The sequence below is a fragment of the Aptenodytes patagonicus genome, chromosome Z (assembly GCF_965638725.1).
Source record: "Aptenodytes patagonicus chromosome Z, bAptPat1.pri.cur, whole genome shotgun sequence".
Taxonomy (NCBI): domain Eukaryota; kingdom Metazoa; phylum Chordata; class Aves; order Sphenisciformes; family Spheniscidae; genus Aptenodytes; species Aptenodytes patagonicus.
In genome coordinates, this window is record NC_134982.1 from 17,124,243 (window position 1) to 17,139,930 (window position 15,688).

The 15,688-nt window shown below is 38.4% G+C and overlaps 1 protein-coding gene across 3 annotated transcripts in view; it reads left to right on the top strand.

Annotated features, from left to right (window-relative positions):
- Nucleotides 1–15,688, top strand: part of GHR (growth hormone receptor) — a 130,830-nt gene that overhangs the window by 111,608 nt on the left and 3,534 nt on the right. For all 3 annotated transcript variants that reach the window (XM_076363064.1, XM_076363062.1, XM_076363063.1), the window contains exons 4-8: nt 2,704–2,833; nt 5,045–5,205; nt 6,246–6,424; nt 10,980–11,151; nt 13,275–13,365. In XM_076363064.1, the coding sequence (XP_076219179.1) occupies nt 2,704–2,833; nt 5,045–5,205; nt 6,246–6,424; nt 10,980–11,151; nt 13,275–13,365 (733 nt within the window). The remainder of the gene's footprint in view (nt 1–2,703; nt 2,834–5,044; nt 5,206–6,245; nt 6,425–10,979; nt 11,152–13,274; nt 13,366–15,688) is intronic.

A 15,688-nucleotide genomic window follows, 5' to 3' on the forward strand; every position in this document is an offset into this window, starting at 1 on the left:
TAAATAGAAAAGAAAGCTAAAGTTTGAAAGCTGGAACATTCATACATTTAAAAAGTTATAAATATAATACTGGTTTTGGATCTTTTATTCTGTTTTATTTCAGATCTATGTTGTGACAGTTTGCAATTTCATGATCATGTGCTGTTTTTAACAAGGTTTCTACCATGTGAAAACTGTTTGATGAATGATGTAAAAGTGTGTAAAAGCTCAAATAGAGGTCAATCAAAAGCATTTTGGGATTTAGGTCAAAGCTGTCAAATATTGAATACCATACCAAACAAAATCAGGCACAATAGTCCAAATGTTTTGTTTCAATATTTTCTGAAAAAGAACAGTGTGATTTTTTCCATTTGCTGCAACACTTTATTTCAAAATTTGTTTCAATTTTAAAAATAAATTTATTTAAAGTTCAGTGAAATGGAACATGCTGGCTAAGAAAGAGGAAAAAAACCTTTCTGTTTAAATCTTTCCAATCAAACATCAGTTATTTTAGGTTGGCAAGAAGAATTTTAAATGCTTGGGGGGGGCGGGGGGTGGTGGTGTAAGCCACTCAACTTACAAAATCTCTTACTTACATACATACGTTCAGACCTTGTTCAATGTTCAAAGTGTGAAATGAGGCAATGATACGGGATGAGCAAACCAGAAATTCATAATATTCATGTATTAGTTACTGCCTGATGTGGATGCTTGACAGTGTATAATATAAAGCACACAGTTTGAACCATTAAGCCCAAGAAATACAAATTGCTCTGGCGTTGAGTCACTGTGTCTGTCTGAGCTGTAAATAAAGGAGTCAACATGCAGGAAGGCTACAAAATCCTCATGCGTAGGAGGAAGCATCTGGTGCATGTGGATGTCTGTACCTTAATACTTTTTCTGACTTCAAGTGTAAATATTTTGTACCAAACATTATCACAGAATCGTAGAATAGTTTGGGTTGGAAGGGACCTCTGAAGGTCATCCAGTCCAACCCCCCTGCCGTGGGCAGGGACATCTTCGACTAGATCAGGTTGCTCAGAGCCCTGTCCAGCCTGACCTGGAATGTTTCCAGGGATGGGGCATCCACCACCTCTCTTGGGCAACCTGTGCCAGTGTTTCACCACCCTTAGCATAAAAAATTTCTTTTTTATATCTAGTCTGAAATTCTGATATTTACAGTTGTGATACTGCAAAAATATTTGCAAAGAAATTCACATGCAGAGTCCAGTAGCATCATGTCATTCCCTGGTCAGGGATCATTTCGCCAGTCATAAACACCTGGCTAATATCTACATTTTAAGTGCCTTATGGAGACATTTCCTTAACTAAATGATCATTTTTCCCAGATAGTCAGTGAAGAGAGGTAGACACTTCCATGCACATGTGATCTCCCTCTGGAAGGCTTTCCAGGCCAAATAGGAAAACATTGGCATTAGACCCTTAAAAATCAGGAAAAACTTAAGTACTTACTTCGAAAGCAGTGAGTCATACCCGCAACTTTTGTTTTTATTTTTCTCGTAAGGGTTGATGAGGCTGACTAATTGTAGCAGTCATTTCATCATTTCAGTTTTGACAAAGAACAGAAATTACTAATAGAAGCACCATGTGGCAGAACAGGCACATGCTTAGAGCTGTTCTTATCTGTCTTAGAGCAAGGTTATATCTACACAATGTCATATACGCAAACCTGAACTCAGTTCAAGGTAGCTACTCTAACGAGTAGACACATTGCAAAACTGCTCAGCTGGGTAAATACCAAGCTGTGGTTAGTGTAATACCAAGCTCTGCAGTACCACACTTTCTTTAAAGCGAGTGCAGGGCTAGTTCAGGTGTATCTGTACTGAACTAATCAAGCACAGCATAACCAGCCGGTCAAAAGAGGCGATTGTCCCGCTGTATTCAGCGTTGGTGCGGCCTCACCTTGAGCGCTGTGTGCAGTTCTGGGCCCCACAATTTAAGAAGGATGTGAAGGTCCTTGGATGCATCCAGAGGAGGGCAACAAAGCTGGTGAAAGGGCTGGAAGGCATGTCCTGTGAGGGGCGGCTGAGGACTGTGGGCTTGTCTAGTTTGGAGAAAAGGAGGCTGAGGGGCGACCTCATTGCTCTCTACAGCTTCCTGAGGAGGGGACGTGGAGAGGGAGGTGCTGAGCTCTTCTCCCCGGGATCCAGTGGTAGGACATGTGGGAACGGTTCAAAACTGTGCCAGGGGAGGTTTAGACTGGACATTAGAAAGCATTTCTTTACCGAGAGGGTGGTAACAGGCTTCCAAAAGAGGTGATTGATGCCCCAAGCCTGTCAGTGTTTAAGAGGCATTTGGACATGCCCTTAATAACAGGGTTTAACTTTTGTTCAGCCCTGGATTGGTCAGGCAGTTGGACTAGATGGTAGCTGTAGGTCCCTTCCAACTGAAATCGTCTGTTCTATTCAGCTACAGGTATAGGGTTGGCAGATCCCCACACTGTGTGTCAGGCTGTGATACTGACACTTCTACACTGCACAAAAGAGAGCTTGACCCATCTTTCAAATTTGGCTTCCCACAGGTATAGTCATCTACATATATGCACATGAGAAGAATTTAAATTTCACCTCATAAGGAATAAGGAATTGGAAGAAAAGTTAATTATTCATTAAAAATGCCAAGTTTCATTTTAACAGCATGTTAGTCTGGCTTATGGATTCGTTTAATGTGTCTCCTTCTGTCCCCTGCCATTTTTCCTCACAGACCTTTTGCGGTGGCCACAAATCAGCAAGTGCAGATCACCTGAACTGGAGACATTTTCATGTTATTGGACTGACGGAAATTTTTATAACCTCACTGCTCCAGGAACAATACAACTATTGTACATGAAAAGGTAACAATGTCGAAAAAGAGAGAGAAGTCATATATTTTGCTATGCCCGTTAGCTCGTTGCTGTTAATTTTTCGCTGTGATATGAGCCATACTGTTTTTAAGGGCATAAAACTGTGTTTTAAGTACATATTTTTCAATGTCAAAATTTGTTGTTAATTATTAAGGAATTTGCAGCGACAAGCGTTACTTGGCAGATAATTAAGAACACATTCCTATTAAATTTAGGTCCAGGTTGCAGAATCCAAAACTGAACACTTTATGGCTTGGGAAAGAAGTTTTTAATAGGGAGCTTCAGTTTATTCCTTATCAATCTAACTTGCAACTGTGAGATGTGTTATATCTGTGCACAGATGTGGAGTTTGGATACAAACCCCTTTCAAATTTTTATTAAAGTTTTATAAAGCTCCTATTGATCAGTTGCTAGATTAAAGTCAGAATGTGCAGGTCCAGGTGAAAAGGCTGCTTTGAGACTGGGGATTACGTTTCATTGAGCCCTGTTCAATTCTGATTCACATTCCACTTAAGCTTTTGTAATTTTCAGGTTGTTACAATGATTAGCCTGAAAGAGGACGTAGACATTGCCAGTAATGGCTATTAAGGAAAACAGGCCTTTTGCTCACAGGAATAGGAGGATGTGAGTTTCTGTTCCATCTAATGTACTGTGTTTCAACCTTTTTGATCTACAGACACTTTCTACTGGTGATGATACATTTGCTTAGCAAACTTAAGCCTAATGGCAAGGCTGGCTTTCTTACTCTTCGGAGACCTCTCAGAAATACAGGGATGCAAGTTAAAACCACTATTTAAGTGTAAATGTTTAGCTGACAGTTGTCAGTGGCATGTACTATCATCTAACCCAGTCTCCTACTTAACACAAGCCATAGTATCTAGCCGCATACACCTTTATCAAGTCCTGACTCTGGCTGAGCTACAGCATTTCCTTTAAAAAAGTGTCTGGTCATATCAGCTAAGCGCAAGACCGGTGCTTAGTGGCAGAAATGCTTCTTACTCAATTTATGTAGCATCTGCCTTTTTACTTCTTAAGCACCCACTCCAGTATTGAAGGCTGCACTTGGCATAATTGATTTAGCTTAATCCTCCTTCTGTACAGCTTCAATGGGTCTTAGTAAGAAGAGGCATTTACGGAATATTTTTAACAAATCAAGACTGTAATTTTTGAAAAGATCCCTGTTTGGTCTGTATTTGGGCTGAGAGATAGTATCGAGATAAAGAACAGCAACAGCAGATCTGTTTGCCATGAGATTTGTTTTTCTAAAGTGACTTCAGAAATAGTAAATAAATGTCTGTCACTTCTCCTGTAGACTATTTCTAACAATTTGGTCGTTCCCATTTTGTTTTAACTGAAGACTTTTTTGGTTTTGAACCTGCTGAGTAGTTTCAGCTTGGCCGTATGAAAATGTACCTACACAAGCAGCAGTGTTTCTCAGTCTGAGAGTTCATGCCACTCTTTATAACTCTGCTGGTTGTTCTTTTTTAAGAGATGAAATGTGGTATTTTCTGCTGCAATTCTTTTATTTACAAAGAACAGTTATGAATTTTTTAACAAAGTCAGAATGGAAAAACGTAAGAGGTTTCTTGCTAGTAGTTCTAAGCCTGTGTGTCAGGAGTTCTGTATCCCAAGGAATTTAGCCCTTCCTCACTTACAGCACTGTATTTCACACTTTCCCATGCGAGCGACCAATGCTCCAGTGCCTACAGCCCAATTCAGCTCCCCAGGGCAACGTGTTCCCCTGTCCTTGGCTTTGCAGGTGGTGCAGTACCGATCTGCCGTAAGGACTGGCTTTCACTGTTTCAGACCTCATTATGTAGATGGGCATCTTACTGCAATTTAACTTTGCCTGAACAACAGTTGCTTAAATGCATATCAAATTTACCTAAGTTTGTGCTTGCTGGTAGTCGTTAGCACCTACCAGCATAGCAAGATGTGCTCTCTGACTGTTCTTTTGGAAGCAGCATCCAAAGCACAGAAATGCCACTACCAGTACCTGAGAACCTAAACTCATTTATGCAGGTTGCTTGGATAGTGGTTTGGTTTCATTGTAAATCACAATCAATATTGACGTGTTTTTCTCACGTCCATAAAAGTTATGACTTATCAACAACGTGTCTTGTAACATCTATAATTTGTACTTTGTAAGATCTATAAATATCTCTCCCTCTCATGTATATTACATTTTTGTTGTCATTCTAGGAATGATGAAGACTGGAAAGAATGCCCTGATTATATCACTGCAGGAGAAAATAGCTGTTATTTCAACACGTCCTACACCTCTATTTGGATACCGTATTGTGTTAAGCTTGCTAATAAAGATGAAGTATTTGATGAAAAATGTTTCAGTGTTGATGAAATAGGTATGCTTGCATTTTACCTCTATATTTTTATATCACAAGAGGTGTGATGCTATAAGCTTTCGTATTACTTACATACTGTATTTAAATTTTCCCTCTCAGAAAGGTTAGTTTCTAAAAAATATGATATATAGGAAGGGATTTGGCTTTGTAACATATGTAATGTGATCCACACCAAAAAATATTGCCCAGATCGGAAGAAAGCTTAAAGGATAAAAGCAAATACATGGTTTCTCTTTCTGAATACTGGTGGTCTCTCAAATGTGTGCAGATGAGCTTGCCTTCGCTGTCACTCTGAGCCCTTTCTAATGGATGCTACATACCCTTGTTCAGTGTGAGCAAGGATGGCATTAAAATCTTCATTCTGCAAAGTTCTGGAACCAAACTTCTTTTGTTCCTGAATCAACACTAATCAACAGAATCAGGATGTTGTTTAGCATTTCTAAGCTAGAATTTATATTTATTGCAACATGAATTGCGACTGTCTGGGACTTTGCAGATGTTATTGCTTGTTCAGAGCGGTGGTGTATGTATATGCAATTAATTTATTCCTGCAAGTGACTAGAATACCCACCGCGCTCTTTTCTTCAGCTGAGCAAAATCAGATTGATTTTTCAGATACTATAGTTTTTCAATGTACTTCTATATTACTTACTAAATATTTATCTTTCTGTGTTATTCCTATTATTGTTTTTATTTCTAGTGAGAACTCTGAATTTAAATTTTGATGGAGAACTGTTTATGTCTCAGTGGTTTATAAGCTGCTATTGGGAAATGTAGTGTAATAGGTAATACATTCTTAGTCTTCTTTATTAGTCACTCAGGTGACATTTATGCAGAGCATGCCCACCACCAATGGCAGGGTGCTTTCTTGTTACCAAACTTGTAGTGACTTTGTCGTTGACTCATAGGTTTAGATTTTAATCAGCAAATATGTGGTTAATATGCTTTTTTAGTCCTGAACTCATTTAACAGTGTGTAGTAAGAATGATCATTTCACATTGAAAACTGGCTGTTTTATTCCAAATACTCTGTTTAAACAGTACTACCTGATCCCCCTGTCCACCTTAACTGGACTCTGCTAAATACTAGTCAGACTGGGATCCATGGGGATATCCAAGTAAGATGGGATCCACCACCAACAGCAGATGTTCAGAAGGGATGGATTACTCTGGAGTATGAATTGCAGTACAAAGAAGTTAATGAGACAAAATGGAAGGAGGTATGAAGCAAATATTTATTATACAATAGTCATAGTACAGTGCAGGCTTGTTCTGTCCCTAACACGTTTGTACTACTATGAAAATCAACAGGTTTGTAATTGCTAATTAGATGATACCTTAAGTCTTAAACCATATACCCATGTTCCTCTGAAGTTTTCTAGCAACACTGTACCGTTATGTGTCAAGATAGTTGGCATGCAGAATAATAATAACAAACTCTGAAATCCCTGTGTTAGATTAGGAAGTATAGCAATAGCCAGATATATACAAGTTTCTTCAAGGATAAAATATTTCTCTATTGTTTTCCTAAACCTCAGCTATTTGAAACAGTGCATGGTATTTTTAGTAGTTGGAACAGGAATATTTGGCTTGGAAAATGTCACCATGTCAGTCCAGATTCTTCAGGGTACCTATAAAGTTCTAATATTTATATGTATCATTTCAGTAGATTAAAAAAAAAAGAAAGAAAAGCTTTGAGTTATAATTTAAAATTTGATACAATAAGCAAATAAAAATAATGCAACACAGATAAGACATACAGATTTCGTATCAGACAGCAATGGGAAATTTGTGACTATATGGATAGTCCATGAAAGTATAAAATATATATACCCCAAATCTTTTAAGTTTCTTTTTGAAAATCACTTAACTTCTGATGTAGTTAGTTTTCCTATTACAGGGAAGAAATTGTACCCAGCTTACCTGAATGCATGGGCTAAATGCCAGTGTGACATGGCATGTCTGCATATAGAGAACTCTTCCTGAATACCAGTTCAATGCAATGAGAACATTGTTTCAGAGCAGAAGCCTTCCTTTGCTTTCTTATTAATATGAGCTGAGTTAACTGACAGAAGGAAGGCAGATAATACTATTATGAATTTGTCTTAATCTACAAAAGGCAAATTTACCAACTAAAACATAGTCAAACTGCTTTGCTTGCCTTCATCTGTGAAAGACCTTGGACTCCTCCTCACCTCTGATCCTTCTCAATGTTAGCATTTTCTGTTTATCCTACTCCTTATTAGTAAGTCTACAGCCAAACAGGCCTATAATGGCTATAACTTTTTCCTAATACTTATCTGAATTTCTCTCTATACTGTAAGCAAGCTATACTTACTGTACAGCCTCTATATTTTAAAGCCTACGAAATAAGTTTAGGCAGTAAATCAATACTCCTTAAGAACTTGAAAATCTGCAGAGTATTTACGGGATTTACAAAAGCAGGTGGCAATACGGACACCTCTTTAAAAATGCAGTTTTGATATTTTTATAAGCCTTTAGGTATCAATCATATAAATACCCTAATAAAGCTTTGTTCTTGCCTCAGTACCAGCAATAATTGCAGCATGCCTTGAGAATAGTTCTCAGGAGAGCAAAGGTTTTAAGATAGGTGTTTCTTCTTTCAGAAAACAGATAAGGAATTGCTGAATACTATACTTGCCTCAAGAAAAATAGTACTATAGATTATGTTGTACTGCAGCTGTATATATTGTATGTTATTGTGCTTTTCAGCTTAAAAGCACAAACATGGCATAATTCCCTAAGACACTATCAGAGCACAAATGAGAAATTTCTGAACAAAATCTTGGTCTGGCCTAAAACAATAGCAAAACTGAATAACAGCATTGGAGCAACGATTTCACTCTTTGCATTCTTTGCTACAAGTATCTTCTGTAATGAGTGTTGAAGCAGTAAAGAGATAAATGTCTAGTTATACTGGTTTTACTAGTCTTTTACACAAAGGATAATCTTTGATTGCTTAAATATACCATAATGCTTTGTACATATAACTGATACAAAAAACTGATACAAAAATTAATTTATAGTACTTAAATTGTACTAAGTCTCCTCCTTACTGAGACTTGTTTGTAATTTTTTTAGATGTTTTGGGATTAACCTCTTTGATTTTTCATGTATAGCATTCATTTTTTTCAATCCATTTACTAGTTGAAAATAGATAACTTATGAATTGAAAGAGGACTAAAACATTAATTAGTAAACTATTATAACAGTAAGTTATAGTGATAAAAGGATCAAAATTATTGTCTGAGAAACTTCCTAAAACCAATAAAATCCCCACCCTCATATAGCGGGTGTTCATGAGACAGAGCCAAATGTAATCTGGCTCACAGTTTGAAAAAATTTCATCGTTGTTATTAGCTCCTTGCTGGGTATCTTTTTAAAATTCTATGCTCTTATCTTGAAGTTTTGCCTATTACATTCACGAGACTAAAATTCTGTCCCCTCCTACGTCTATCCAAGTTTACTAGTCATGACTAGCAATACCTAGACAGACCCTGTGAGGCTGCTGTGTTTTTCAAACAAGGTGTGAAAACACACATCATCTGAGCAATAGTGAAGAATGGTGACTTCATAGTGAAGTGTCTGTCTATGAAGTGCCTGAAAATGTATGTGTGATAGGGAATCTTGAAAGTCTAATTTTCCTTTAGTTATTTATCATATTTTAGATTGGCCTGATCTTTCAACTTACTAAAAAAACCCAAACAACCCAGGCCCAGATCCACCTAAAATGGGATGAAATTGGTGATCACAGCTCAGTCCTCAGTGAAGGGGGCTGGACCAGGGAGCACTCTGCTGGCTCTCATTATCTTGTTGAATTTTTGCTGGAAAAGGTCCACTGCACACTGCAGTGAAGTGCGCTTAAGGCAGGGAAGCATGGGGTACTAACTCCAGAGCTGAACACCATCATGGTGTCCATACAGCACTGTGGCTGAGATACAGGGCTTACTAGTTTGAGAGATGCGAAACTCATCTCCCTGCACTGCATTGGATATACAGCGTAATATCTCCATGTGTTGTATGGGTGCCCAGTCCTGTGCTATACCTACCCAAAGTACCTCTGAACCTTTCCCCAGTACTGCCCATCTCCCAGTTTTCACCATTTTTCTATTAAAGTTGGTGAAAGCCATTGTCTTGGTTGCTGTGTTGCCTGTCATGCCTGGGCCAGCCTCTGCCTCTGGTGCCCCCATCCCAGTGGGCATTCTCAGTGTCCCAGGGGCTCGAGCTGACTAGTGACAAACAGTTGCTCCACAGGCTGTGTTAACCCCCTCTTACAGGGCCAGACTCATGCAGGCAGCGCAATCACACAGCTCAGTGTGACAGCAGGTTTGTCACACGTTTCTTTAGTATGGCAATCGCAAGCATCACTCTGTGTACACTGACTGAACAGCATGCAGTAAGTCCAGCAACCCAGCAGTCTGGTTCCAAGCTCCCCTTCACATATTTTAAATGAGGTTGCTATATGCTGTCGTGCACTGTTATTAGCTACCTTTTATCATGTCTCTCTCATACGGCTTTTAATTGATTTAATCCATAAAACAAATGATTTTCAGGGCCTGCATACTGCTTTTTCCAAGTGCCACCATTATTTGGGGTACGTAAAATTTTGTGTGGTCCAGCATCCCTAAGAATCTCCACTAATTGTCTCAGAAAAAAAAAGAAAAAAAGCCAACAAAAGAAAACAACCAACTAACCAAAAAAGAAAAAAAACACCCTACCTGTAAAACTTTAGTGTACTATTTCTTTGTGGCTTCATAGCACGAAATAAGTAAACTGGACTAGTATATATTGTATTCCCTTCCCAACACTGTCCAACTGGATAGTCTTCACATGTTGAAAACCTTTGTGGTGTACAGCAATGGTTCTCCACGATCTTGTGCTCAACAACTAGCAGAGAAAAGCAGTCTGTCTGGGATCACTGCCTCCTCCAAAATCTGACTGGTTGGTTCTCAGAACACTTGAGTCTGGAGTAACATCTGCCACATGGATTTCTATTTTGAGCACATTTTCCATATTTTTATATACTTTTGTTGGGCTGTTGGTGCTAAAATACATATACTTAGAGGAGTAATAGAAGAAGAGGGAGATTTCACATATTGAGACCTCTAACATGACTTCCTACATAGTTTGATATGCGGCGGTATCTAAGTATGTTGCAGTTAATACAGAAGTCTCAAGACTGACAGTCTGATGCCAGCTCTCACAGAGTCTCCATTAGCACATTTTATATGTAGTTGAAGATTTTGGGAGCTATGCAGTGTTCCCCAAGTAAATAACATTTGTAAGGTGCAATACGTCTGGTTAGAAGGCCTTTAAATCATTTTTCTTCTTAAAATTAATTCTGTAGTGGAGATTGCACTAGTTTTAAGACTCACATGTTATTTTAACAAGGTTTTTGGCATTGTGAAGTTAGTAATGTTATAACAGTAAAAAGGATTTACAGCTTGATAAGATCAGTGGGAGATGTTCACACCACCTACTTACGGCATGTAACTGGGGGCAGCTGCCTTTCTTCACTGACTGTATTTACAGAGAGCTTGGATTCTCTGCTTTTGGTCCCCTGAATCACAGCAAAGCCTGATAGGTAGTAAGTCTAAAGTACATGGTGTGAATTTTCTCTGAACTCTTCTCATGGTATTCTTACAGTTCCAGGTAGCAAAAACGCCTTCAAATGTTTATTTCTGAAATCAAGAAGCAGCATAAAATTGCCGGTATAACTCAAACAAATAAATCACAGTCCTTCTGTCTTTACAGTTAGAACCCAGGCTCTCAACAATAGTTCCACTGTACTCTCTGAAGACAGGAAGAGACTATGAGATACGAGTCCGATCAAGACAACGTACCTCCGAAAAATTTGGGGAGTTCAGTGAAATCCTTTATGTATCTTTCTCTCAAACAGGCATTGAATTTGTTCATTGTGCCGAAGGTAAATAAGCAAAGTGCAGCAAAGTGTTTTTATAACCATGCTGTCTTTCTGTCTTTTTGGTGTTACTGGGGTTTTTTTCTCCTTACCGTTGTTGTTGTATGCTTGAATAGATTGATAATTCAGCCTACTACATGAAAATCATTTGGTGAGATTGAGAATGTGTGAGTTCATATACAAGTTCAGAAGTAAACTCAGCAAGACTGGTTCACAGCTCATCAGAGAGCAAAAATACAGATAGCTTTAAGACTCAGAAATAATAACTGCTGTTGCACATCTTAGAGAGCCTAAAATACAGTTAAATCTCATACTTCATCATCTAAAATGAGCACTCCTGTAGTGAGGAGAAGAATGGTCACTTCTGTTAAAGTGTTCTACTGCTGGCTAAGTTTGTTATCAGAATGATGTGCTTTTCTGATCTGCCCAATACTATCAAGGACAGTGAGTGTTTTTCTGATTCTTGCTTGTCTTGTGCTTGTTTTTAAAGTGCTTTAATAGACAGAAGAAGAAACAGCCATCAAGCACCACATTTTTTCCATTAAAAGAATGAGACAGTGCCTTTTCCTAAAGCATTCTCAGGTCTGAGCTACTAAATTAACTCTTCAAAATATGAGCTCTTCAGCACATTATTTTAACAAGCTGCTTCATTTCATTTTCCAGGGTATTAGTGAAGGTGTTAAATAAAGCCACCCGTAACTCTTACCTTTCAAAACCTTGCTAGATTCCTCTTTTTAACTCTTTGTATTACTAGTTTTCATTCCTAATTTATATGAACAGCTAATGTTCTGGACATGTGGCATTATTTTATTAAATCCAGCTGCATTAAGTTGTCAAGGTTTTCATATGAACAAAATTAAAATACTACAAAAATCTAAAACCATCCTACAAGCACAGTTTTCTTCAGTCACTACAACCCAGATTCTGCAAGTTGATCCATATCCATACATCTCACACAGCAGCAGTGATCTGATTTGATTGAGAATTTATTCTTGCTTGTTTTATATATCACCTTTAGGAACACAGATTTAAAATCTAATTTTCTGTGTATTAAAAATTTAAAGTAGTTAAATTCAAATGCAATATTCTAACTTTCTAAAGCAGCTGGACATTCGGAGGTCTCACTGACATGACAAGGAGTTACTGGTTCTCCATTAAAATAGGGACCTCTCTAGCACAGACATATTCAGGTAGGACTTCACTCGTGCCTGAAAACGTGTCCAGTCTAAAATCTAAGCTGGGAGCACAGGGCTAAAACTGGTACCTGCATTCGCCCCCCACCCCCCAAAGGACATGTATTTATGTTCATGTATATAATTCTAAAGCTTTCTGTCCAGTATTCCTTGGCCCAAAAAATGAGTGAAGTTTGTATGGAAAACTTAAAATTGGGAACAAATGAGAAGAATCTAAGACTACAGCCAGAATAAATTTCTCTATACTTTGTATTCTACAGTGTCATCTTAAGTATAATGGAATTGTCAGTATTTAAAAGATAAAACATTTCATTTATCAGCAGTGTTCTTCATTCCTACCAAATTGCATTTCTCGATGACCTAAATTCTTTGTAGCCACCTGCAAGGTAAATAAAAGGGAGAAATTTTTTTTTTTCAGCTGATGGTTCACAGCATAATTAATGTTCGGCCTTTAGAAGGAGAAATAATATTCTTTTTGACACCACATTTTAGTTTCTGTGAGAGAAGAATAGTTTGCCTATGATTTATGATGCTATTAATAATGTTCTCTCAGCTTGGACGAACAAGCAGTAACATGGTCTGCGGCATTCTACGCCGTCAGGACTACTGGTAGCATGTTCCAAGCAGGCAGAATGTTCCTCATGGCTGGTTTTGCTACATATATTTTCTGTACTAAGATCTTGTTTATATTTAAAAACTTGGTCTGTTTTTTGCAAGGAGTGTCAGTGGACTCACAAATGCAGTATGCAAACTATTGAGACCAAATGGGTATTTTTATTTCTGCTTAACACAGAACTTAACACATTTAAGTAACCAAAAATTCTCCTATCAGTTTTTACCACTTCGGAATCCTCAGGCAGTGGAAGAGAAGGTTCAAATTAAAGGTGCAACAGAGATGAAGATTCATGCTAACATGTTTTTGTTCTGTTGTTTCAGAAATTGAGTTTCCATGGTTCTTAGTTGTTATCTTCGGAGCATGTGGGCTGGCTGTAACAGTGATGTTAATCTTGCTGTCTAAACAACCAAGGTAGAGAGTTTTTATTTGTCAGATTTTATGTACTTGTAGTTTAAAAAATAGGGTGCTTCAATTGTTTCGAATCTGGGGGACTAGAAACTATTTTGAGGATTGTTGTCCATTCTCATAAGCTACATATGTACGTACTGGGCCTTCAGCAGTGGGAATCTGATTATGTTGACAGCCCCTCTTCCTGTTGGATTGCAGAACATTTTAATCTACAGTATTTACATAGTTAATTTATTTAAGCCTTGAAGGGGATTATTTCTTTAGTCCATTCAAATTTTGTAAATACTATGTTTACCTACATACTGTTCAAAAGTTTCACACAAACATACGTCTATATATTTGTTTTTGTTCTTAGACTATTCCACTAATCTCTGACTATTTCTTCATCGACCCAAGGGAAAGAGCTTGAGTCACAGGGGAGTATTTGGTCTCTGTGGATAGACTGCAGCTCCTATAAATAACAGAATAAAATAAAACAAAGCACAGGATTGTGTCATTTATAAAAATGAAACAATGACACATATATAAAAATGACAAAATGGTCTCAAAGTTAATTCATCCCCTAGTATGTGTGTTCAGGGATAGGTTTTGGCAGAGTAATTCACCTTGGATGTCATACCCTTACTGTCCTAGACTATGGAGCAACACCATGGTCAAGTCGCAGTACACACATGCATGTCGTCTGTGGTCTTGTATATACACTTCGAAAATGAACACTGAGGTGTTTTGCACATACCAGCATAAGGACAAGTCATTGAAATGAAAACAATATGGTGCAGTTGGAGCAGCTCTGAAAAAACAGTTTAGGCAAGCAGCACTATGCTTTGGCAGAGCTTAATTTCAGGAAGCCACTCCCTGCAATAGCATCCCAGTCCCAGAGTTAAGAGCAAGGCTCCTGATACAATGCATGACAAAAGCTTGATGCGACAGAATAAGGCAAGAACAACTTGCATGTGGGACCAGGAGCTCACTAAAGTCAGCTCACTGAGCAAAGACTGGCTTGGTCACAGATGATCCTGAGGGCTGAAGCATGTCTCTGATCAGAGCTTATTAATAACTTCCATGCTAATCATGACTGCTGGAGGAGGCTTTTCTCCACTGAGGACCCTTCATCTGGAAAGTTTTTCTGGACCTGTGGGCCTGCACCCTTTCCTTCAAGTTGGTGCACGTGGTGGTGGGAGCGGCAATGTATTCTGCAGAGGAGCAGGCTGCATAGATTTCCCATAATGCAAAATATCCGGGCTCAGTTTCCTCCTGTATCTGAAAAGATACCAATTCATATTTTCCTCAATTCTGATATCACAAGATCTGAACCAGGCTCCCTAGGACAGATGCCATAGGGTTAGGCCATACTCTCTCAGAGTTGAGAGATGCAGGCTTGACTTACGCAAGGCTAAGAAAGGAGCAGAGCGTAGTTCTCCCTCCTGAATGATTTCTCCAGGCAGCGAGTGGTAAAATCTTTTGTCTGTTTCGTTAGAAGCAGTGCCCAATCCTGTCAGAATAGCTGATTTGTGGATTCAACTGTAAGTGCAAGTCTTAAACTGGCACCCTGAGAGCCCAGCCAGTGCACAGCTAACACAGCCGCTCCAGGGATTAGGTGGAAAATTACTGGGTTTCTGGCTCTCATTGAGGCTTGCTGGGCAGAACTTTCAGGGTCTGCCAAAAACAAAAACAGCTCTGGAATTTGGGCCTGCCGTAGTTAAGCAGAAGGTGCCTAAGTTTCTCTATAGCACTCCTTAAGACTCCTGTGATCCTCTCTGGACCTCACCAAGGTCACTAACAATGCAGCAAAACTAATATTTGGATTTGGATCTACCATTCCCACAGATTACTTTCTGAAACAGGCAAGTAACCCAGTATAAAGAGAATGTTGAATTTTCCTTTTGGGAACTACAGTTCACCTGTTTGCAAAGGAAGCAGGGAGGTAAAATGGAGGAGATAGGCATGACCTGCTATTGTTGGACTATTATTAATGGAAAATCATCCTTCTATTTGGGTTTTCTTTTTTTTTTTTTTTGTCCCCCCCAAAGAATTAGAAATTCATTTGATGAAGGATTAGAATAATATGTATTTCCACAGTATGTACATGCATAAGCAAGTTACTTGGCCTTTGTCTACAAGGGTAAAACCCTGTCATTATTATATATTACTTGTTATGTTAATAATTCAGAAAACAGAAGTGTCATAGAGATGGCAAAATACTAGCCTAAATTTTTGCAGTTGTGTTTCTGTTTTATTTATTTGTTCTAAAGTACTTCCCTCTTTTCACCAACTCCCTTTTTCTATTCCCCTATTTAAATTTATTGGGCTTATGCAAGAATACTGT